At 46.0% G+C, this 25,954-nt stretch overlaps 1 protein-coding gene across 1 annotated transcript in view; it reads right to left on the bottom strand.

Moving 5' to 3' along the window:
- Nucleotides 1-25,954, bottom strand: part of LOC142579588 (cell adhesion molecule Dscam1-like) — a 155,786-nt gene that overhangs the window by 72,050 nt on the left and 57,782 nt on the right. The window contains exon 2 of the mRNA XM_075689959.1: nucleotides 6,469-6,795. Coding sequence (XP_075546074.1) covers nucleotides 6,469-6,795 — 327 coding nt within the window. The remainder of the gene's footprint in view (nucleotides 1-6,468; nucleotides 6,796-25,954) is intronic.

Raw genomic sequence — 25,954 nt, 5'->3', positions numbered from 1 at the left:
GCAAAGGTAAAAAAGAAGCGAAAAAAGCGCTAGCCGAAGCTCGAACACGATCCAGCCAATATTTACTGCTTTAGCAAATTGCTCGCGTATTGCGTATTTGAAAGAATTTAAGATAGCATCTTGCCTAGAAGTGTTTGCTTACTGCTTCACACGCGACATCAAATTCAGTCAACGCAAAATATTATCGAGAACACTGACCAAACTTATCTGATAGTGTATTTCCAAATCTCTGTTTAGACATGCACAAAGAAGAAAGGTTGTGCAACAGCGGAGGCTTAAATGACTCAAGAGCTAAACTACCATTTTAAGAACTCGCATCTAAGTTGTTTTGCTGCTTAGCAAACACGATGACAGAAATTGCTCAGTATTTTCTCATGCTAATTTTCCTTTTTTTAGTTAAACTCTATATATCTTGCGTAGTTAGCACTGACATACATTGAATTGCGACATGTCATCTTTGTTTATGCAAGACTGCAATAAACTGCAAGTACTGCAAAAAAACTAAAACTAATATGAATTGCCACCGTTACGATGGTGAGCGAATACGTAAAATTGGTACGGTAGCATCGAACAATTACACAGACCAGCATGTTGCCTAGAACCCACAATGGAAACCAGTCGCTGCCTGGCTTTTATTCTTTGAATTGCCAGCATGTTACAGGGTTCATGCATTCGGAGCAGTGTAGCTTCCGCAGAGCCTTTGCAGCTCGAGCGTATTGAAGCATACTCATTACGCCTAAGAATAATTAGAACTACTTTTCAGAAATTGTTTCTTTTTCCGCAGCGAAACTCCTAATTATGCTAAGTATTTTGTTAAGGAATGGTTTCAGTACATGTTGGGCAACGTGTAAATTAAAGAAGGTTTCTGAAAGCCCGATTCCCCTAGAAATGTTGAGTGCATGCATCTATGCGCAAATAAATATCCCTTTGTCAAGTGCTAGAATGTCTTACCCTTCGCCCACTTAAAAAGGTGCAGTAAGAAAGAATTGGAGCAAATAGCAACAAGACAAGGCTCAGGCTACTAGAGTTTGTGCATTTCCCCATTTCTCGGCCTTATTATTGCTCGGCCTGCAGCGTTAGCAAGAGCTTCGCTTGTAGTGTGCTCCACGCACCAAAAAAAAGAAAAAGTTGTTGCTGTACCACGACGAAAAGCAGAATAGCGACAGTTTCTTCGAGTGGAAGGAGAAACAATTTGATCAAACTGGTGCACCATCCAAAGTGCAGAGCCTTTCCTGCCAGATCCGTATGAAGGGCTATCTCTTTTTATATAAGCTTGAGGGGGTTCTTTTCGTTTCTCACTCTTTTTTCCTTTTTAATTACGCGAACGTGGAAGATCTCACCGCGAACTGCCCACGCTGTTTGACTCGCGGCTCAAATCTACCTTACGCAGGGGTAGGGTGCGTGGCTCGCCAAACTGCAGGAGAGTGTTGTGTCGGACTAGATCATCAGCCCAACTATCCGCACCCCCGCGGCTTGAACGCAGAAACTCGCGCCCCCCCCCCCCAAGCCAACCCCCCCTGAAAAAAAAGAAAGAGAGAGAGAGAGTGAGAGAGAGAAACGTCGAGCATGTGCACTACATTCTACTTACGCGCCAAGGAGCTGTCGTTGTGAAAGCGCACCTGCCACCACGTCAGCTTCATCCGAGCATTTCGCGACGTGGCTTTCAAAAACAAAAAAAAAAGCTAACCCAGCGGCTAGAGGGGAAAGCGAAGACATTTTTCAGCACCAGGCTGCCGCGCCATCCCAGAACAACTTTACCCGTTATCTTCTCCCTATAACTTAGCTTGTCGCCAGCAGCGGCTCCATTCTACGTCTTCCCTACCCTCGCTTCGGTCTGGCATTTTCCCGACTGGCCCTGGTGCAAGCGCTTTGGAGCCCTTAGCGCCCGACGGCACTTGGCTCCTGCCAGCGGACTATAAATTTGAGCTCTCAAGTGTGAACAACTAATCGTGGCTGTTTCGTGCGCGGGCTTTCTTCTCGCTTAGCGCAAGGAAGCGGAGCGTGTTGTTTCGTGGTCTGGCGGCGCTGCATAATGCTGTTGCCGAGCGCTGGACCGGAAAAATGGTCAGAGCGCGAGTTCCTTTCACCGAGCAAGAAAGTTGCGCACATATTGTGAGAAGTGCAGTGGGCGCACTTGCTTCGGTTTCGCGTGCTTTCAAGCGTCCAGTCTAAACGTGCAATAGCAGTTCCGAAGGGAGGGAGTAATGTCAAAAGCCTTGGGCATTCGAATCAACCATGGATTCCAGTTGATAGGCTCTTTTTTAACTTTCTGCGTTCGATGCGAACGCAGTTTGCGCAATTGTAGGAATTTTACGTAGGGCATTTGCAACGGTAAACATATATCGTCAAATTTAATTAGGCAACCAGGGCTCTTGCGGAAGTTGTGAAAAATTAGCAATGAGAGACAATACGAAGGTAACGCACAGCTGTGTTGTAGACGTGCGTTCGTAACATCGTAACAGGTTAGTGCATGCAAGAGAAACAGTCGGACCTGCCGGTAGGTGCTGAGACAAGAGAGTTTTGAGGGCTTCTGAAAGTTTAGATGCTGTGCTGGAGGGCTCAATTAGGACAGCTCTCTATCTATCATGCCTCCTTTTCCCAGCCCCTTTTGGCGGCTGCAGTAGAGGGCTCCGGCACTGCAACAGATGCACTGGTTAACGGCGCTGTGCCATGCTGAAGTTAGCAATGGAACAAACCCATTGTAAATGGGACTGACAGTATAATTAAAAAATATATATAAAGAAGGAACTATGCCTACTCAAGCGCATCATTCCTTTAATGGTTTCCCTTATTGGCTTTCTAGTAGCATCCGGGTATTCATTAACATTGAAAATCTCCATTGACGTCTCAATTTGTGTCAGGCTAAATACTTATGCAACATCGACAAAACTTATCACAATAGCAATAGAAGGCCGTGCAAGCTCTACTGCACCTCTTACGACCGTGCTGTGATCAGCTTGTGAAAGCCACTAATGCGAAGGCGCTTATGGTCTTTTTCCCCCTTCCTCTCTTTCTTTGTGCTCTTTCCATCCTCAATTTCTCTCACCCCAGTTGAGGGTAGCGAGTCGCAAACTCGCATCTGGTTAACCTCACTGTCCCCCCCCCCCTTTCTATCTCTTTTATCGTCGATGGCGCTTGCGCAATTCCTTAATGACTTTATTAGGCTTGTTGAGCGCCTGAATAGCATCTCTTAGTTTTATCGCAGGGAACAGACCTATAGTACTAGTCATAGTCCTGCCCCCTGTCCTAAGCACTCACACCCCACACGTCCAGCCAGGCTGTAGAAGTGGTTTGTACAGAGTCTGCGCGATGCTATTTCACCGCCTACGGGCCTTGGCCCGTAGGAGGCCCTTGGAGAGCACTGTCCTCTTCGGTCGCCTGAGTGTGCAGTGCATTGTCAGATACCGACACCACTCACCTGCTATCATCGCCATTCCGACCGCAGGCGGGCAAGAAGTGGGCGTGTGGGCAGGCACACGAGGATAAAGTGACGCGCATGCGCAATGTGATGTTTTAACAGAAGGCGTTTGCTTCGTTGAAGGACCCAAGAAGGCAGAAGTGGCCCGCTTTCGCAGACCCCGCATTGTTCCTGCCTGAACGTTCCTAAGCACTTAAACGAGCGGAATTGAGAGACAAAAAAAATAAAAAAAATAAAAGTCGAGATTCCCAGATGAGTGCCGGCGCAGCTAGAACTACATCAGCTCACCTTGTGGCAAAATAAAAAGTAAAGAAAAAGGTTAACTTGATTTTTGTCAGCCGATTTGCACTTCAAAGGAAAGTGGCAACAGCCCAGTTTGTTGCCGAGTAACGATCGCCAACTGCGGAAGCACCAGCGTCACTTGCTGTCCTAACTACCCCACGAAGCATAGCGCCCGGTCGTTTGAAAAATAGCCTTGCTTTCGCGTCGGAAATAGAAACACCGGGCGATAATTTATCCGGAAAGGAGCGCAGAGGGCGCGCGAAGCACAGAGCACGTTCGCTCGTTTCACACTGCTACGCAGTGTAGTAGGAGCATAATTTATGCTCACGTGCTAAGGGTTGGGTACAAATAGATTAGGCAGCGTAGAAAAAAGAAATAGATAAAATAAATTGTGTAGTCCTTCTTCAGAAGACTTATGAGGCATAAACTTTAACATACCAATTTGTATTTCCGTACTTTGGAAGTTTGTATTTGTTTATCGTTTTAAAGCGCCTGAAATGTGAAGCCGGTCTTCATCGGCAAGCGTTACAGCATTAAAGAATAAAACAACTCTTCTGCACAGCGTTTTGGCACTGTTCAGAAGAGTTCTTCAAACTGTTTGAATCTGTGTTTACTTCCTGAAGCAGTCAATGTTCCCTATTTTAATTATCGAGCCAAAGAAACTAGATGCATTTGCATGTGTGTACATTGGATTATGGCGCTCGAAAGTTTCCTTTTCCTTCAGAACTAACCATAGGTATGAAGTACAGAACATTAACGTTTTCTACATATGTTTGGCCTTAGAAAATCGGGGCTAAATATTGAAATTTTATATTAAGGAATTTTGGAGCCTTTACCAAAATAGCCTGAATTTTAAGTGTAAATGTGTCAATAGAAAGAACACACCTTGAGTGATAGGCTTAATACTAATGTCAATATTGAAAATTTTTTGTTATGCAAAATTCGCGCACCCGACAAATCATCTAAACGTACCGAGTAATATGTACCGGATAGATAACTTGCGGTTTTTCAGGCCTGAAAAGTGCCGGTGTGCATTGTGTTTGAGGGCGCTTGTCGTATCGCACAACTACTGCGTGCATAGCGTGAGACGCGTACAGAAACAGATATGAAGTTCCTGATAAGTTTTATCGCGTGATTTATTCTCTTAGTACTGCGTGCTTCGATGGTGCTTTCGCGTAGGCAAAGAAATGTTATGTTTATATTTCCTGTAGTACATTTTATTGATTTACCTAGTATTCATGAATAACAGCTTAATTTGATTTAATTTACGATATAAGAATAATATTCTCACTTTAAATGCGGTAATACAGACATCGGTTTATTTAAGTTTGCTACCAGTATTTACATGCAGCAGTTGAATAAGCTTATTCATACTAAAAGTGTAGTGCGATTACGGAAACAGGCATCCAAGCGCTGTGAGCCGCGATAATTGCAAGCAATTTGAGTGCAGGTGATTTCACAGCAGTCCGCATTAACGTTGGAACAGAATATCCGGTTGAATTTTTTGCCCGACGAATGATCTGGGCTCGAGCTAGTGAACGTTCAAGCAAGCTTAAAGTTATGCTCGTGGGTTCCCCGGCCAGTGTGGGTCTTCAATGCAAACAACAGCGTCGGCGCCGGTTAAGCTTCGGCGCAGGTTTAGAGTTAGGGAGCTCAAAACCGCTTTCGTGGAGTGGAAACGGGATTTTATTTGGGAAAACGGCGCATGGCGACACCGCTCGCCGGGCTTTGAAGTCCATAACGAGCTAGGTGAGTTCGTATGCAGTGCCTGCATGCCTGTGAGTGCGAGCAGGAGCCACCGGAACGACACGTAGAGATTGGCTTTAAATAATGGAAGCCGAGGAGGTAATCCTTATATTAGAGTGCAGCTTTACACATGAATCGAAGGCCGAGGACAAACCGCAATGGTGTAAATTATCATATATCTTTAAACTCGATATAGCCAGAAATGACTAGAAGTCCCGGTTGCAAGTCTTTCTTTCATGAAATTGCTCATAACAAACGTGCTAATTTGTTTCGTGGTCTTGTTGTTGTTTTCGTTTCAAGATACGTTGATGGTACCTGAAGTATAAGCTATCACGCACTTTAAACAGAAGTTCTCATTCTGTACAGTCATATTACTTCACATAATTCAAACAATCATTCAATGCCATCATGCGGGCGATGGAACTCAAGTTTTATACGCATTGCAACATTTCAGTTCTTGTTTCTTTAGCACAAAGAAGAAAGCGCCGCTCGATCAGAGCCATGGAAGTGCCAGGAGACTAACGATACGGAGAAGTACGCCCTAAGCTCACTCGCACTTGCATCAAAAAGGTTACGGGGCTGCCTCTACTGCTGGATTTTCCTCGATGGAGGCCGTACACAATTCTGTGTCCGTAAAACGCAGCTGAACACAGACATAAACGTGCGGCTAATGCGAGCCGGCATGTTCGCAGCTCGAAACAGGTGGAATCAGGGGATACCGCTGACGGCATTGCACAGAGTACGCCTTCTCGATTGCAGCCCAAATGGTTTCTTATCAAGGAGAACGATAAAAAAAAGTATTTGTGAACGAACAGTATCGTTTGTCACAATATCTGTCTTCATCTTATCGCATGCTAACCGCCTGTTCGCATGCTGCGCAGGTCACAACCGCCAAGCACTTCAGCTATTCAACAGATGCGCGTATATCCATGGCGTATCGCCTGTTGCTAAATTAGTGCGCACACCGTCTCGACTGGCTTCGTAATTGCTCAGAGTGCTTCGAGCATGGAAGATGAACTCACCAGCCCTAACGTGGACGTCTCCGCTGACGACGGAGCCGACGGAGTTGCGGGCGCCACAGCGGTAGACCGCGGCGTGTATATCCTGCCGGAAATCCTCGGCCCGGAAAGGCGAGAACACGAGCGCTCCGTCGTGCGCTCGCACGTGACGCAGGCCAGGTATGTCTGGTGCGGGACCCTCGGAGCCGACGCGCCACCACCAGACCTCGGGACCAGGCACGCCCTGGGCCTCGCACGGCACCACTGCTTGAGACGAGTTGAGGAACTCCACCCGCTCCGGCGGCGCACGAGTGAAGACGGGACCACGTCGCTCCTCTCGGGCCGCCCTCGCTGCGCGCAAGAGGCCAGGGGACGAGAAGATCAATCAGGTAAGTTTATGTTAGCAGTATATATATATATATATTTTCATTTGTATGTTGGACCACATTGCGACCTCGTGTACGCGTTCGCAACTCAGTGCATGTTTATCAGTGAGAACTTCATATATACAGGATTTGCTATCATGCACGAAGGTTTAAAAATATGCAGATGCCTTGCAGCTGGACAGAACCAAGGTAATGTTGTTTGCCGTCGCTTGGCGATGCTCGGAGTATGTTTCCATTCCGCCTAATTACGTAATTAGCATTAATTAATTATCCAACTCCTCAAGTATTATAATTACATGAAAAGTGTCAATAAAATAATTGTAGAGCAACATGCAAAATTCTCCATACAGCTTTTTGTTGCTCAATACGTGCTACATAAAAGTGTTTTGCCCAGCGTGAAAGCAGCCCGCAAATGCACTCAGAGACTCGAGCGGCCAGTCGCACGGCAATAATGTGTGGTGTAACTTGCCCTCGCTCTTTGTCCATGTATCCTTCACTGTGTCTACGTCTATATGTGGACCTCGTTCGCCCCTTTATCTCAGTCCTTTCTGGATTTTTCATACTTGTCACGGTTCTTATAATATTAAAGTGGTGCTTTCTTTGCTTACCTTCCCGCGTTTCGCGTGGTTGCTGCCGCTCGCTGTAGTCTAATGCTGGGTGGGCCGGTATCACGACTAGTATGTTTCTAGATATATCTGCGAAGGTTACATGTAAGCCGAGTGAAAGTACCAGCAAACGGGCTTATATAAAGCCTGCGTGCTCACCGATAAGGTAATACCAGTAAGCGCATTTCCGTTGTGGCGTAATGAAAAACAAATTCCTGGGTGAAGCCTGAGCACTTAATGTCGGCTCATGTAGGGCATTTTAAAGCCGCACCAACCGCATACTGGAGGAGTGCATTTTCGATAAGGCACCCGTGTCGCAGAAAATCCGCCGCTGGTGTCCCGCGTCGACCGCCGTTTCGGCAGAAATCTTTCCTAGCCACGCATACCCAACCACGTAGGCGCTCCATGTAGCGCAAAGATGTTACTGAAATAATTGAATTTTTCAACGTTTCATACGCCAGAAAAATCAAAGTACGACTTCCACACAACGTACAGACATGATGGCGTCGGATTGTAATTTGTACTTGCGAGAAAACATAATTCTGTTACGCGGAAACTCAAACACAGAACCATCTTCCAGTGTTCCTAAAGTTCTTAGAGCAACCATGGCCTCTGAGATTACCGCACGGCGGCTCGCGCCCGGATAAATAGGCGCGCCCAGATGCTTCCAACACCTTTAGATGGCGCTTGCCTCCGCCGCATTGCAGCCCACTCAAGAAGCCGAGTTTCCACCGGAAAGCTCGCCTTCGTGCATAGCGTTTGCCTCCAGCGTTTCCCGGTAAACATTACGGTTACATAAGCTGCAGTTTCGCGGAAGCGTGAGAAGCAGCCTGGGCTCTTTGAATGCTATCGCGTTCCCCTCTTCAAGGTGAAGCTTAAGCGTCCTATAATTTTTATTCAACGGATTCTCTGATTTATTTTGTTTTCCATGATTCAGCCATTCGTTAAGTGCCGCTGTGTGTGTCGGCATTCTTGTACAGTCCTTCAGAATGGACATGTGCCACTTTGGCACCAGAGGTGGAAAGTGTCGATATATCTATTCTCATGTCGACTTTCTGGTTCTTAAACTGCCCCATCCCACTCCACACGTGTAAGGTAGGAAACTGGGCAAAATCTAGTTAACTTCCCTGTCTTTCCATTTCTCTCTCTCTCTCTCTCTATCCCAAATGTGGCCAGATGTAGGTCGTACTTCTCTGTGCATACACCTGTCATTGCTATTCTTTCCTCGACAACAAAGACATGAGAGAGAGTAAGAAAACAAAGAGAGTGAGAAAACAAAGAGAGAAAATGCAGGGAGATCAACCGAAAATCGTCCGGTTTGCTACGATGCACTGAGGATAAGGAAATAAAGGGGCAACAGAAAGACCAAAAGAAGGAGAGAGCTAAAAATGGTATTGCACGTTCAATCTTCCTATAAAAACATCTATAGGCTCTAGGTACCTTTACGCATTCCTGCTGTAAGCTTACACCAAATCCTACAGCGCTGAAAATGCAGAAACTTAATTAGCCCTTGCGTTCAGGGATAGCTGGCGGAAAGTAAACATGTCCACAATAGAGATTAGTCTAAGGCGATTGGAGATTTTGGGGCAGCAAAATAGGAAGCCTACATAAAATGGATCCGTATGAAAACGAAGTTCCCAACAACGGTACAGAATATCTTATGCTGGGAATTCTTGGCGGTTAAAACATAAGACAAAATAACAAAAATAACTTGGTGGAGCAACCCACCGCCTCGTTTCAAAGGGGGATGCTCATAGCATCCATCCATCCTTGATGATCTTGCCCTGAAACACACTATGCTATTTATAGACGGGATATGCTTTGAAATGAGCGAGAGTGCTTGGTCGGGTCGACTTTACGATTCCGTGCAGTATTCGGTCATTCACGCAAGGTGACGTATAACCAGAGGGCAATTTCACTGGAATTTTTTCAAGATATTCATTGGAATGAACACGACGATCAATGCAGCCATTCGAGACATCGCAAATGTTGTGTTCTATTCCTTAGATTTCCATGTCTACATTACATATATTTTTCAACGCATCTGAGTACTTGCATCGCGCGCAACCGGGCGAGTATTGATTGTTCTTTTATTTTTAAACTTCGCAGAAGCTTTAGTCAACAAACAATGAAGAATTCGGAGATAGCGAATAATAATTATTCACTTTTCGAGAGCCGGCTTCAGAAAAACAAAGTAGGTGCTATTGTCATTTTTTTAACTAACCAGAAACCTGTTCTTCGTTGAGACGACACACCGGAAGTTTTCGTTAGCGCCTGTAAATTTGACTGTCTAAGACGTCCCAGTATACATTCACAATTCATTAATAGATTTTCTTATATCAAAAATAGGAGAGTGCGAACAAACCTTACATATGCCATGCCTGTGGCTACTGCATAGAGTACTCACGTGTGTCCTTGTCCTAACTATAAACCTACAAACTAGGTATGGGAACGCTTATATAGTTACCAGCTATTTTCGAATTTGTTCACATGATTGTACACTCCCCACTTTATAACTACGGCGATGTCGGTGCTTTCTTTTTTTTACCTAATTACTTACGCGAACCGTTGAAACGAGCCTGTACTGGCGCCTTCTCTACCCGCCGTTTAGCATGGTATCTTTATTTGAATGTACCGGTATTGTTACCGTGATTACACCACGTGCTGACTGCTCCGTCGCAACGTTAAATAATGAATGAGAAGCACTGCACGCCGCAGTAGAGCTACGAACCGAAGCTCGTAATGCGACACGCTTCGTCGGTCATACAACTGCGAAACGACGGTGCCCACAAGCGCGCACACTGAGAACTCTGCTCACGGTCCGGTGCACTCTATACGGGCTCTAATATTCATTGGCTTCAGGCCTCGGCACGTCACCGCTCCCGGAGATAGAGATATAGGCGGGAAACAAGCGCTAGGTCAAGCAGCTTGTATATGAGCGGGCCGCCATGCATTACGTAGTAACGTCATGGATGGATGCGTCAAAAGAAAACAAACGGATCTCCTCGATAACAAGAAGTAAGCTCGAACGAATGTTGGCTCTGTTCGGGACAGAACACTAGCGTGTTTTGACGTGTATTGTAACTTTCTAGATGCGGCCGTACCGGGCAAACGACAATCGACAGTTTTGCAAATACCATTGTCAGTGCAATTACGCTAAGTTGCAAGTCGGTAAACAAAGAAATCAACAAGAAAACACGTTTCAGTTGGCTAACAAATATCGCTGTTGAAAGGGCCGTAAGTGCAGGAAAAAACGTATTTCTAAGACTCGTGATTAGAAATGTTAAGAGGACCTTAGACTGGGATCTTAAAAGCTGGCGAGAGAGACGGGACCAGCATGCCCTGCCAGGTTCTGGCTAATCATTGGCAAATCGTTGAATTGATTAAGCTTTCAAATTCGTAAAGCGCTACTCGCATCAATCTATTGATCATCTCCAAGTGGAAATAATGGCTTTCATTACTCTTCCTATATTCGAGTCGTTGTAAATCTGCGCTTTTTTTAGCAAATTGCCCATCGTAAAGCAGTCCACAATTTACGTCGCGAAAATAAGGCTCCTTGATAACCTGGAATTTCCAGGCAGATGTCTCTCCGTGCCTGCTCGCTGCATTCACTAGAACGCGCTCTTGTGAAGCAGCCGCTTTGAATACGTCTTTGTGCATTCCAGTACCACGTCCCTTTTCATCAGTAATAGCTAAATTATATGGTCGTATAACAATGCCGCGCTTTAGTCGGCTCGTAACAAAGGACCCGGCAGGAGAACTTAATTATTAGCATTTGCACAGAAAGGGTATTACCAAACAGAAACCACTTGGAATTTGTGTTTGTTGCTCGGCGAATAAAGTGAAGGTGTCGGGCCAATCTTGTATAGAGAACAGTGCAAAGGAAAAAAAAGGAGGGGGGGGGAAAGGGATGTCGCTGCTGTCATTGGTTATTCTTACTTCTTAATGACAACGAGCCTGCGACGGAGTTGGAAACTAGTAAGACGCCATAGAAACGCGAAAACATTTAGAAAGGTAAGATCAATAAGTGCGGACACATTAAAAAGGACTGGAAAGCCTCCTTTAATATTTGGGTGGAATCTCTGCGACGTCACCGCCATTCTGAAGAGTCTCAGTGCAGCTCTTTTGTTTATGAGGTTCTGAATTACTAATGAAAGCCTGATTCAGAATGCGCTTCTTGCGGCTGATGTGCAAGAAAAATTATAATAGCCAAACACAAAGGGGAACGGAAGACGAAATTGGAGCACGCGCGCTTCGCGGTGTTTTCGTGGCATGTGGATGCTCCAGTGCTGGAAGGCAAACGTGGATTTCTCTCCAATAAGTTATCTGAAGGAACTCGAAGAGATGAATTCCTGCCGCGCTGTAATCACCGGTACAGGTTCGAATTCCAATGCTGAGCCAGCCATGTAATCAATGCCCCCGGTAAAGCCGACACGAGTGCATAATGCAGGCGGACCGTAATACGCCTTGCTGTATGTGTATTGCACTTAGCGACGTACCCTCAGTGTTGGCTCAGTGGATACGAGAGCCTGCTGCTGATAAAGAGGTTACTGGTTCGATTTCGTGACACGGCGGCCGCGTTCCGATACGAAAAATACAAATAAAAACCGCTTGTTTACCTAGATTTGCGCGCATGTTAAAAAAAAAAAGAAAAAAAAAGTGGCATGTGTAGATTAGTGCGGAATAATTTTGACCTGTTGGTGAAATTGAGCCGGAACCCACCATCAAGGAAGGAAGGAAAAAGTGGAGAAGGAAGGCAGGGAGGTTAACCAGTTGAGCCTAGCCGGTTTGCTACCCTACACATGGGAGCGGGGTGGGGGCATGAAAGATGAGCAGAAGAGATAGAGAGCACATAACACGGCACACACATCGTTGGTTACAGTCTGTCACTCTTGCGCGGTACGTGACATCACTGTCGCAGCCGCTTGTCCAAGCCCGTCTCCTTCATAAACCTAAGTAGTCCCTTCATCGCCTTCAGCTGCGATGTCTTCTGTAGGCGATATGTGAAAATGGTTGCAACCGACAATGTTCTATTGTCAAGGTGCGCTAGAACGGACACCATGGACTGTCTCTGAACATTACATTCAGGACAGTCGCACAGAATATGTTCCAGCGTCTCCTTGCAAAGACAGGCATACAGGCAAGACAGCGTTGTCGCCATTCCAATGCGAAACGAGTAAGATTTCGTAAATGCCACCCCTAGCCATAAGCGATAAAGCAGGGTGGCCTCACTTCGGCGCAGTCCAGTTGGCATACAGAGATGCATCAAGGAGGGCAGGTCGTGTTGACGATTGCTCCGGTTGGTCTGGCTGCTTGGTGTGCACCACAGAGAGAGCGTGATCTCCCGTGCAAGCACTTGAAGTCTGCTGGCTGCGTCTGACCATGAAAGTGGTATGGCCTCTTCCTGTGTGTCTTCAAGAGCTGTCCGAGCGGCTTCATCAGCGTCTTCATTTCCTATGATGCCGCAGTGACTTGGCAGCCACTGAAATGTCAGGTGATGTCCTTTCTCATGTGATGTATGGAGTAGGCATCTAATATCGAGCACGAGCTGTTCGAATGGCCCGCGACGCAGAGCTGATAGCACAGATTGTAGGGCTGGCTTTGAGTCACTGAAAATTGACCATTGTCGAGGTGGTTCCCGATTGACGAAACAAAGTGTAGCGCGAAGAGCAGCTAGTTCCGCAGATGTAGATGTCGTTGGGTGGTCAGTCCTAAAGCTGATGGTAATACCTCTTGCTGGGACGACCACAGCACCGGACGAACACTGGATGTTTGTGGAACCATCAGTATAAATATGTGCACTGTCCGCGTACCTCTCGTGCAGAAGGAGCAGAGATAGTTGCTTCAGCACAGGCGACGAAAGCTCAGACTTTTTCTCGATTCCAGGTACGCTGAGATGGACTGTGGGGCTGACAAGGCACCAAGGGGGTATCGATGGTTTAGATGCAGCGGTGAAGCCCAATTGAAGTTTGTCGTTGTACTTGACGATAGTTTTAGAGAATGATGCTTGGTGCCGGTCTTAAGGTAGTGTTGCAAGGTGGTGATAGGGGGCACGAGCAAAATGTCTCATATGCGTTCTCAGGGCTTCCACCGTGATGTGAGTTTGCATTGGATGGCCCCGAGCAATCGCAATAGTTGCGTCAGTTGACGTGCATCTGGGCAAACCAAGACAAACTATGAGTCGTTGAGCTTGCGCTGCCTGCAGAACACGAATATTTGTCTTGCAGGTATAGGTAGACTGTATCTTAAAAAGCCGAGAAAGAGAGCTCTGTAGAGTCTCAGCATTTTGTCTACTGACATCCCGCACGTCTTTCCTGTCAAGTATTTAAACAACTGGGCGATTGCTGTCAGGCGCTGTTTCATGTAGGCCACGTGCGGGCTCCAACAGAGGTCTTCGTCGATAATTACGCCAAGAAATCTGTGGGTTCTGACATAGGAAATGGTCCGTCCATTGATTGAGATGACATAAGCCGTCATTGGTTTGAGAGTAAATGCCACTAGAGCGCATTTTACTGGTGATATGCTGACACCTTGTTCACACAAGTAGCTCGCTGTCAAAGTAGTCACTCTTTCAAGCCGTGCACATATCTGAGGATGTGTGACTGCCAAAGTCCAGACACAGATGTCATCTGCGTATATTGAAATTCTGGTGGTAGTTGGCAAGTGTTCAGCAAGCCCAATAAGAGCGAGATTGAATAGCGTCGGGCTGAGAGCACCGCCTTGAGGAACGCCCCTGATGGTATAGCGTCGCGTAGTTGGGCCATCGTCAGTTAACACATAGAATGATCTTGCAGATAGCTAACTTGCAATCTACAAAAATACTCTACCGCCTAGGCCAAGCGTCACAAGAGCGTCTATAATAGCCTCATGTAATACGTTATCGTATGCCCCTTTCACATCTAAGAGTAAAGCTGCAGATAAACGTTTACGGGACCTTTCGTGCTGGACATATGAAACGAGATCAACTACATTGTCGATGGAAGAGCGGTCACGTCGGAAACCAGCCATGGAATTCGGATAAATCTTGTAGTGTTCAAGGTACTATTCCAAGCGGCCAAGGATCATCCGTTCCATTATTTTTCCTACACAGCTGGCCAACGCTATTGGGTGGTATGAGGTGAGCTCTAGCGGGGATTTGCCCTGCTTCAAGATTGGCATCAGGCGGCTCACTTTCCATTCGTCAGGAACATTTCCCTCCTGCCATGAGGTGTTGTAGAGACTCAATAATGCTATCCGTGCGGATTCTCCGAGATAGCACAAGGCTCGGTATGATATACCATCTGGACACGGAGATGATGAGCGCCTGCGGAGAGCTAGTGCCGTCTCGAGCTCCTCCCATGTAAAAGGAAGGTCCATGCGGCAATCACGGGAATGGGGGACGTCATCTCGTGCTGGAGGATCTGGACGTGTCGCTTGGTCTGCCATCCGCGCACAAGTCTTCTGCGACATCGATGACTTGCCGCCCTTGGAAAAGCGCGAGCGCCTTGAATGGAAAACGCTGTTCCGGAAGGTAACGTAGACCTTGCACCGTTTTCCAAATGTGAGACAGCGGCTTGCGGGGGTCGAGTGTCTGTCAAAACGTTGCCAAACGTTCTGATGCTAATCTATCCATTCGACGCTGAATCTTCTTTTGCATCCTCCTGGCTGCCCTAAGGTCCTGGATTGATTTTGTACGCCGATATCGACGTTCCGCCCGGCGATAAAGTGCTCGCAGTCGCTCTAATTCTATGTCGAAGCCCTTTCGCGTGTAAGAGATCGTCAGCATGCGAGTGGCGTTTCGCATCGTATTTTTAATTGTTTGTTCTAACTTAGAGGGTAGGCCCTCGCGGCAGGCATCTTCCATATCAGATTTGAAGTTGGCCCATTGAATCGCCCGAACGGGATTCCGTGGGGCAGATCTAGATGACAAGCCTTTGATGTTCAGATAGGTGGGAATGTGATCACTCCCATGTGTCTCAATATCTGGAAACCACTTCACACATCTGGCGAGAGAGTTGGAGACGAAAGCAAGGTCGAGGCAGCTGCCGTATGTGACGCCTCGAAGAAAGGTGGGGCTGCCATCGTTCAAGAGAGTAAGGCCATAGTGGTAGGCGATGCTTGATAATCTTCGTCCTCTTGCATTTGTCTTTGCACTTCCCCATGCTGGATGGTGTGCATTGAAATCTCCTATGATGACCCATGGGGCGGGACAAACACTCAAGATATCCGCTAATCTTTTAGTGTCGAAATTGCTGGAAGGCGATATATACACGCCTATGAGAGTAAACAAGAGTTTGTTCTTTTTACCTGTGATGCATATAGTGATTGTCGTCGTGGAGCGCAGTTGGTTGCAAAACATAGGTGAGTTCACGACGAACAAAAACGATAATTTTGCTGCATGCACTATTTGTTGATGACATGATACATTCGTACCCTGACAGTCTGATTGGTTTCGACAAGTTGGGCTCAAAATGACGATGAGTCGAAACACATTGGTGTACACATACTGACGGAAATCTGAAATTCTTGATTTTAGCCCTCTGGCATTCCACTGCATGACGGACGCGGCCTTGACTTCTTTTCGGAAGGATGGGTTATGGGTAGCCATCTTTCTAGTTGAGGGATTCAAGCACTGGGCTTAAGGCGTCCAGCACATTAAGTGCGCTGCGAGCAGACGGTGTCCCCATCTCAACTAACATCGTTCGGATGGCCTCCATGAGGGAACGTAGCACCGAGATGAATCGACGATCTGTTTTAGGTAAATCATCAATGGCCGGAGAAGGCTCCGGTGGGGCCGTGACCTTCTGAGATTCCTTAGCAAGGGAGCGGCTCGGTAGCGTAGGCCATTCCTCTAAACAAAGAGTCTTATCTGATTCCCTCGTGGAAGTGGCGGGCCATTTCGTGGCGCGACTAAGTGGTACCGTAGTGGAGCGGGAACTATCGCTTCGCGCATGCGCCTTCTTCGAAGACGTACGACGGTGCCGACGTCGACGCCGACGCCGGACTACTTCGGCTGCCTCCCTGTGGGCCGAATCGTCTCTAGCCATTTGCTTCAGAACCGCGCGCTCCCTCTTGGTGCGGGGACAGTCTTTCGACGAGGCTGCGTGAGGGCCGCTACAGTTGGTGCACTTCAGAACTGTGGCACCACAGGCCCCTTCTGCATGAGGTTCAAGCGCAACGGGGACACAGTAGGGAGTTGGGACACACGCCCTTGACGTGTCCTAGCCTGAAGCACTGATGGAATTGAAGCGGCTTCTGGATGAATGGTCGAACCGGATGTCGAAAATGTCCGACTTTAACGTGGGACGGTATGCAATCCCCCTTGAAAATTACGTTTACGCAGCGCGTATTCCCAAGACGGCGCACTTGCGTAATGATCGTGCCCTCGTTTGCCGGCTTGATGAGGCTAGGTAAATCATAATTGGCAATGGCAATGTCAATGTCGTAAATTACACCGGCTATCGATGTGTCGTCGATCGGGATGAAGGGGCGCATTTTGATTCCGCCTAGTTCCGTCATTTCTTGAAGTTTTCCAAGCGCACTCGCGTTGTACACGTCTATGGCGAGTATATTCTTGCGTGGGTTTATTCTGATGTCTTTAATTTGATCCCGCACCACACGTTCCAGAAAAATGGAGAGGGCTTGCCTGTTCAGCAACCGCAGGTTGCTTGACGGTTCTTCCGGCATAAAGATGATAACGTGTGGCCAGCGCGCAGGCCTTGACTTCATAGTCGTAGTGCTCGCAGGAGTTGACGGCGCTGTGTTGGCGATCTTTCTCTTCGCCCTCTTACTCCGGACGGGTATGAAGCCGCCGTCGGATGAGTCGTCTTCCGACATAGAGTACAGCTCGGTGTCGCTGGGGGAGCCGACTCGCTTCCTTGCGGTGACAGCCGTGATGACTTCTGGCCAGGCGGGCCTCTGGCGTGCTCCGCGTCCGTGGCCGCAAGTCGGGGAGGTGAGGCACCACGAAAGGCGAAGATTTCACCAAAAATTCAGAGAGCACAGAAACAAGTGTTCTGCCAAGACACTTCGTCGTCTTCCTCCAACCCACCATCAAAGCGTCCAACATGAGCGATATGAGTTACTGTGAAGTTTCGGGGTGTGAAACTCCACAACTGAATTTTATTTAGCGGCTTTGCTGTACTTTGCGTAAACTGTCTTGGTAGATAATTTATTAGGTCTATGCCGAACGAAGCCTGTGATATCACAGTTTTGTTCAAGTTAGAATTTGTGCGGACGTCGTCAAACACGTACGGAAACATTAGTTTCGCTTAGGTAGATAAGATGTGTTAATACATGTGCGTGATAAGACGTGTTAACATATTTTTGAACGGACAAGGTTATGAATTTTGCGTTAACTGGATAAATAAGAAGGGTAATGATTGGACAAAAACATCTAGATTCGCTTTCACTTTAGCAAAAAAAAAAAGCGATTATAGCTTTGTAACGAGTAAATATAGTGGTGTTATGGCGAGTATGTTAAAAAATGTGGCGCAACCAACGTAGTTTGAGCTTTGATAGATATAGTGTAGAAGTATATTCGTAATGTTCAACATCGTAGATATAGAAGACTTGACAAGCTAGTTAAGACACTTCATTCCGATGCAAGACAACACGAATCGATATGTAGGTGTTAGTAATGGGTATTATTTAGTAACTGTGCTATCGCAATGTAACTGCGCAGCGACAGACTTCACCTGTTACTCTAGCTTACCTTACACAGAATATCCATGAGGAATTATCAGCCGTTAAATGTACTTATAAGACTCGACGTTACTCTTCCCCGTTTCTTCCATCGTTCTTTGGCGCCCGAGAAAACCCTTCGGTCTTGTCATGAAAACGTGAGATTGCCAGGAAGGCCAGCTTTTCCGTTTACTTCGTTGCCATCGCAGCTAGCGCTGTTACTCCACGTCTCGTCGCTAGCCCGCCCGTAGTGTAAGCGCGCTCTCCTGTGCCGACGGAAAGCAATAATCTTGCGGGCCGCAGCCCACTTTGACCTCGTCTTTGTGGCTGCTGGGCATCGTTACTTCTCGTATACTCTCGACGTGCGTGCCTCGAACGCGAATGCCTTTCACTGCGAAAGGTCGCACTACATCCTCATCGCCGGCTTCTTTGTTTCTATATGGTTTAGAACATGGCGCTTCGTTTGCCGTTCCCGTATTTACGTGTGTGCCTTTCCCATCAAGACGCGGATAAGATGGGCCGAAGCACCAGCCAATCGAAGTCCTTTCGGCAAACACATATCTTTATGTTCGTTGCCCTGACGTTTTTATGAATTGGTAAAGACTTGTGATCTCTTCGGCTATGTTACCACTATGTACAGAGAGCCTCAAAATTTGCTGCGCTCCCTCAACACATTGTATCGCCGTAATAAGTGTAGCACCGAAAATGTTAGGGGGTTTGCAAGCGCCTAGAGCACGTTGCTCTCTCTGCCTACGATTATATCTTCTTTGTTTTGAGCCCCTTTCTGCGCGTACAACCCTTCAACTATGCGCTATAAGGTTCCAATAGTACTTTTGCACGCGCGGTGTAGTTGGCGTCCTCCCTGTCTCGGCGAGCGCCCATTGTTCGTGTACAACAAAATTGACTCTACGAAAGAAAAAGATTTCACGACCAATAGCGCACTAAGAAAGTCTAATTTCACCACAAGATTCTTTGCAGATATCGTTTTTATGTGTTTCGGTCTCTTGCACTTCCAGCATTTCTTTAATTTAACTTGTCGCCACATAACAAACCACGCACATCCACGTAACTCGAGCGAAGCTGTTTGAGTTAGACCGAGCCTCTCGTTGGGACGTATTCTGCGCCTTCCTTTTCTGGGAGCCTTTCTCATTGAAAACCAGGAGAACGAGCACAGCTTGTTAACGATTTCGCTAACGAATTGGTGAAACCTGTGTTCGCTGTCTGCAATTCATTAGAACACTGCGGCAATAGACAAAAATGAAAACCGATATGCTGCAAATATTACCATGGAACTGAGCACAGCTGATTTAGATGCAAACTATAATAAAACGTTTCTGAAGTGAGAACGAGTGAAATAACTACACCAATGAAATCAAGGTACATATACGGCTGCGTAATTGCTGTGTCATTATAAGGAAACCTAATGAATGCGAAGCATTATTTGGCTTATTCCAGGCACTTTGTCGTAGGTAGGTTGATGTCTGCCCTCGCTTTAGACCTATTCAATAAATATAAGTAAATGCGTGGCCGACGGTGATATCGAACCTCGGACTTCTCGCACAGCAACCCCGTGCTCTATCCATTAGGCCACAACGTCAAAGCCAACTACCTGTTTGAGACGTTTCGCGCGTGCATGAAGTGCCAGTTTCTCGCATTTTCCCCTTGTGACAGATAGTGTTTCTAGACTGCACCCTCGCCTTCAGGATCGGCTCACATTTGCCAGTCCATTTCTCGTAGCAGTTATCGTTAAGCCGTGCCAAATCGTACCGCCTTCATGATTGGCCCAGGTCGAACACTTTTTAAGGTTTCGTCGCCGGAGCGCAAGTAGCATGAACGTTTTAACTCACTTACGGGTGTATAACACTAAGGTCGCAATTAGTGTTTCTATTACTTACGCCAATCCACTAGCAATGTAGAAGCCAACCATCGGCACATCGTAAACTCGCGTTGAACGAAGGGAGTAGAAATCATGCCGTCGCCGTCATATCATCGTCTTCCTCATCGTCGTCGTCGTCGTCTTGCTGCTATGGTCACACACATGCTCCACGAAACTGCTCGCCTTGCGGATGTCTACCCGGTAAAGCCTTGCAGAGTCCGAAACAATGCTGGTAGCCAGCTAACCGCAAAATGTTTCGCACAGTATGAATTCCCACATTGCGTGGAATCTGCATATTTTCGTACTCATAAGTTTTTTTCCCTGCCATAATACTTGCCACCGGTGTATACAACGACCGCGACTGCTGTTTCTTAAACGAAGAAGTCACTTGCCCGGCGTGACATGACGTAAAAATTCTTTGGTGTCAAAGTATTGGGTTCTCAACGCTATGCGCACGCAGAGACGTAAAAGCCTTGAATAAGGTTTTTGAATGTGGGCTGTTAGGAACCGAAAGAAGAGAGGACAACGTGGAACGCAGACAAGAAAAAGAAGTCAAAGACATTGCTGGTACACTCTAACATTGTTTTTGTTTTTTTTTTGAAGAAACAAAGTCCAGCGGTAAAACGATATCTGTATATCTAACACACTCTCGGAAGGAACAAAATATGGCTGTATGCGAAATCCGGCTCTTTTGAAGGAGGTAAAAGCGGTCAAAGGGACGGCGGTAATGAGGCCATTCTGAAGTGAACGTCTGGCCTATCCCAAAATAAGACTTGCCTAACAAGATTCTATTCAACACAGGATATAATAAAGCATGTGGCACAGTAACTTCGACCACACTTTCTTGCAGCACGGTGGGCGAGCTTTTAGCCGGAATGCAAAGCCGTTTGCGATGTGTAGCTAGTTCTAAATTATTGCGCCGTGTTTCTGGGCCCATATATTCAAGAAGCTTTTACGCAAGAAGTGTTCGTAAGAGAATATTCTAGACAATCCCAATGATGGACGTTATTATTAGTGAATGCAGCTGACCGATGCCAAGTAGAACTTAGTTAGTTAATCTATCTTAGTTAACCTATCTATATATCCCTTCTACGTCTCTTTATGAATTTGTCCCCTGGTTCGCAGGCACGTCTTCTCTGCAGAGTTGTGCCGTTCATTCAACGTGGGAGAAAAATAACGGCGTAGCATTTGCGAGAGACAAACACAAGTGTGCGGCTAGCACTCGGAGCATCTCAGATTTAACAGGAGGGCGAGATGAATATGGAAAATCAAGGGGCTAAATTTTGTTAGGCTATGACAAAAAAAATGACAGGCTATGAAAACTGAGAAAACATAGATGAATTTGCAATGTTTATTTGAAATGTAGAAGTAATAACAGCTTCGGTTTAGTAGGGTATGAGAAAGTGAGAGTGGGTGAAAAAGAACTTGCCGCAGGTGGCATACGAACACACGAGCTGCCTGCTCCTAAGGAAGCATATACTATGTGACATCTGCAGCTAAAAGGGTGTTTCAGGTCTACCGCCTTGGCCGTGAGCGGCACTGGCTAACACTACCAGGCCTAATATTTTGCGCTAACACTCACGAAAGTGGCCGGAGAGATGGTGCCGAGGTAGATTAATGGGTAGAGCACCGCACGAGTAATGCGGAGAATACGGCTTCGGTCCCCACCTGTGGCAGCCCGCTTTCGCCTGATTGTTTTTACACTTGAATTAAATGTAAAATTTGCCTTCGCCTACGACTTGCATAGATTAATTTCTGTCATTTTGTACGATTGTGACTAGAATAACGAGACTTGTCCTTATCGGTTTGCGATCAGCTATAGTCGAACAAGGCAAATCCCGTGTCGGAACGTTCGCACCATTGAAGTGCCTTGTACGACCCCTCTTTATCACTTCAGGCCTCCATCTTCATGTGGAGCCCTGTTTTGTTTGCACTGTCGGTCCGCGTTTTATTGCCGAAGAGTTCAGACAATTGGAAAACTTAACAAGTTGAGAGAGAAGGGGTTCGCTCACGTAATATCAATATGTGAGAGTGAAAGACAGGCGGAAAGAAGGAAAGGCAAGGAGGTTAACTAGAATTGTCCCGTATGCTACCCTACACATAGGGAGAGGGATGGAGAATGAAAGAAGACATGCACTGAAGCAAGCGAATACGGACCGGTTACGTTCACTAGAATGATGTTGGCGGCATAGCGGGCTGATAAACAGACGTCATTATTCTTTATACATTCTTGCGTTAAAGAGGAATGCAGTAGTGCGCCACGTTGGTCTAGTTGGTGTTGTGTGGCTTCCGAAGGGCGAGATAGGCAAGCAAGGTGATGACAATATAAGAAGAGAACAACACGAGCGTTTTTGTTGTCTTCTTCCTATATATGTATATTCGCCTCGCGGGGCTGTCTCGCCCTTAAAGAAGAATGTTGAATAAAATGTAAATGTCATTTTAATCGCATGACGGAGAGCATTGCGGTGACGGCAAAATAGTTTCTCGCACCTACGAGTTTTAGCACGTTGACTCTATATTGCACGCCACTGCCGGCATGTATACGCGTTGACAATCCTTCTAAGAAACACAATAGAGGTAGAAAGAATGATAAAAAGAAATGTTAAAAGTGGAAAGCGTGTAAGGAACTCAAAGCCGAGAATGAAGCTATCGTAGAAGACAGCCAATTTGTGCACGAAATGGGCCAACCAAGCTGATGCATTCACTCGCGAGAGAAATAGCCTAATTTCTGTCGAACACAAGAACAGAGATTTTAACTTGACGCTGTGTGCGCAGCACGTTACCCGTGCAAGGTAAACCTAAAGCGTCAACAGACGAACGCGGATAATCTCTAACATGTTATACAATGTAAAGCTAAACAAACGCAGAAGAGATCACTAGATGAATGGAAAGCCATCATGCCAGGCGTAATATGTACGGCACAACAGTAAAACGACGCAAAATCATAAAAGCAAACAGAAAGCATTTTTCACACCTTCAGGTCGCTTTTTTTGAATGGACATCGATCAATGCAACCGTTCTTCCACGCAACGAATTTCAATTTCCTTCACTTTCCGTTTCCTTTTTTAAAGGTGTCTCCGCCCTCAGGTTTTTGTGTTCACTGTCACCCTTTTTCCTGTCCATTTTCCTATTTTTTATTCAATGCCTTTTGTACACTTAGCCGTGCATGTGGAAATTCTAAGAGGCTGGAGAATTTTATGTGTGCTCGTGCACCATAGAATGCAAAAAAGAAAAATGCAGATCCAGCGCACATGCTGGAATCTATGGAAAGTGGGTAATGAAATGCTGCAAATTAGCCAATTTCATTCCTGCGTCTTTGTCGTGATCCTCATCACCATCGTCCTCAGTGTGCGGACACGCTTCTTGGCCAATGCCCTGTTCTGGGTATGTGCCACATATTGTCATCGTCATCGACACTTGGCGATCATCTGAAAGCTCGTATAGGATTGCGTTTTTTTTTCATTTATTCTTATTGATTCTAAAGGTATCCGTCACTTCTTGGGCAGACCCCTGTTGTGGGCATGTGCAATCGTACCTCGTGTTCCTTGGCGTATGTGCCCTTGTGTTAAAATTATCATCATCACAATCAACACGCGGACACACTTGATGACCGGTCCCCCATTGCGGGTATGTGCTATGTAGCATGGGAATCATGATCATCAACATGGGGCGATCATCCCAAAGTGCTTCTTGGCATTCTCACGCGAGAAGTGTACGTGTGGTTGTGGCCTATGTCACTGGTGTGTTACAGGAATATTTAAGAGGTAGGAAATGAATTGTGCATGGTCTAATCTAAAAATGATTTAAATCATTTTTTTAAAGTATGCTTTAAAGAATGTTCCAGAAGAACACTGTATCCGTAAAGTCTACAAAACAGTGATTGCTCGTTACAGCATGTGGACACAACCGGCCCCTTGTCGACCACGGCACGAAACAACCCCTTTTCTCCAACCAGGTTTTGGCAGGAAGGGATGCCGAACGTATATGAAAGAAAAAAAAATGTGATCCCTAGAGGAATCATCATCCAGTTGTATCCAGGTCCAATTATTTCCAATAGCATTGGAAGTAAAGCGCACCGTAAGGAGAACAAGAAGTAATGTGTCAATGATATGGCATGTTAATGTTACATGGCCTACATAGCCTTTGGCGCAGCAGAATGTGCGACAGGCATGCTGAAGGACCGTGAAGTACTCGATCGTTTTTTCCGAAATCTGTTGCTTGCGTTCGTAGTGCGTACATCGCTCGAGAAAGACCGCCGCACTGGATGTATTTATCCTGCGATTGTACGTGCTTGCCTGACTTTTGAATGTTCTTTTTCAGTCACCTTAAATTTCCGTATTGCTTTGTTTTTCTGAAAATGCTGCTCCCATGCAATGAAGAAAGAAAAAGTGGTTGCGGCCTGATGGTTACAGCATCGGGCTTCTGCGCTGTAGGGCCGTGGTTCAAATCCCGCTTTTGGGCGCGCTTAATTTTTTTTCTGTAAAGAATGCGAATATACGTGACAAGAATCCTTCTAGCGACTGACCGACCCATGCGAAAACATGTGATAACAGGCGAAAAAAGATTTGTTTTAAATAAAAATTGCAACAGCGCCACTAACGGGCCACTGGTCTCGCTGTAGCCACAACGGACATGATTTGCCACGATCCGTTAACATTACCCAGCATCTTACCTCTAATGCCCGGCCCTTCAATACAGCGGTGGGTTTTGGATTTATTGTTCAAGTACTTGTCAGAAATTGGTCTAATAGGAAAGCTTTAAGTATTGAACATTTCATATACAAAAGCCTAAATTTACCCGCCATGTCACCTGTAAATACTGGTATGAGCTACACTTGCGCATTTCATATTTATTTTAATTTTATCTTCTTCCCACTCTCCTCAGGAATCTTTTAATCCCATTTTCCATCCCTATACAGAGTAGCATGCCAGCGCTTGTATACGCCTTGGAAAAAATCTGTTTTTCTAACAAAGAGTCTCTCTCTCTCCCTCTGTAGCCACAAAGCCATCGCCCAAATTCCGAATCCTTTTCTACGTCTGCAACTTGAAAAGAATACGTGTTCTTGAAATATAAAGAATCAGCGTGTTTGTAAATAGCGAGCGCTTGATATTGGTAAGCAGATAATTAAAGGGGAAATGATTGTAAACTGAAAAGGTGTCAATGAAAAAGATAAACTGTAACGTGAACAAGAGCTCTGTCTTCCAGACTGCTTTAATAATAAACCTATTCAATCGCTATATTTCTTTCTCACGCGGTGCTCTGACAACGTTACTCATGGCTCCAGCGGAAGGCCAGAATCCATTCATTTGATTAATAGCCTTAACAGAACAGATTAATAGCCTTAACAGAACGTCCCAAGCGTGTCGCATATAGCCCGATAACATCGTTGTCATCAGCGTGGCATAGCGAGATCACAACATGATAAAAAATCACTATATTTCGCACTTAACCGTCACACGATACTTTCAGCTCATCGCTTCACTTCGTTCTTCTTGTCTTTCTCTTTTGCTTAATCTGTGAAAATCATTGTTCTAAGCCGCTGTAACTCAGCAGCCTAGCTTTTTATATATTACTGCCTGAGATTATTATTCGACTTAGCAGGAAAAAAAGTGTTTCGACAAGCCCATCCCCCCAAACAAGTGATTGCTTTTATTCTTTTTGTGATATGCAAGTGTCTCAAGGTTCAATAAGTTCCGTTTTGTGTATTATAACTTCGTGTATTTAGTAGATTACAAAGCTTGCACTTAGAAGCATTGCAAGTGGATCAGTAGTTATTGTACTGGGGCATCAATGGTCTCAGCTGATGTCCCAGTTTTGTGAGGCTAGATTGCTTGGAGAAGATTTCATTTTATTTTTTCATTGACTGCTCCCTCCGACTTACAGTAATGAAGAAGTCAGCAAGGCGCTTTTTCCTTATGCAGAAAATAAAATAATCGCTAGAAATAGCAAATGTCTTACTCGGGTAAAATCATTGACACATA

Source organism: Dermacentor variabilis, chromosome 4, assembly GCF_050947875.1.
Source record: "Dermacentor variabilis isolate Ectoservices chromosome 4, ASM5094787v1, whole genome shotgun sequence".
In the NCBI taxonomy this organism is placed as follows: Eukaryota; Metazoa; Arthropoda; class Arachnida; order Ixodida; family Ixodidae; genus Dermacentor; species Dermacentor variabilis.
Note: the sequence above shows the minus strand (reverse complement) of the source record. Positions and strands in the feature narration are given on the sequence as shown.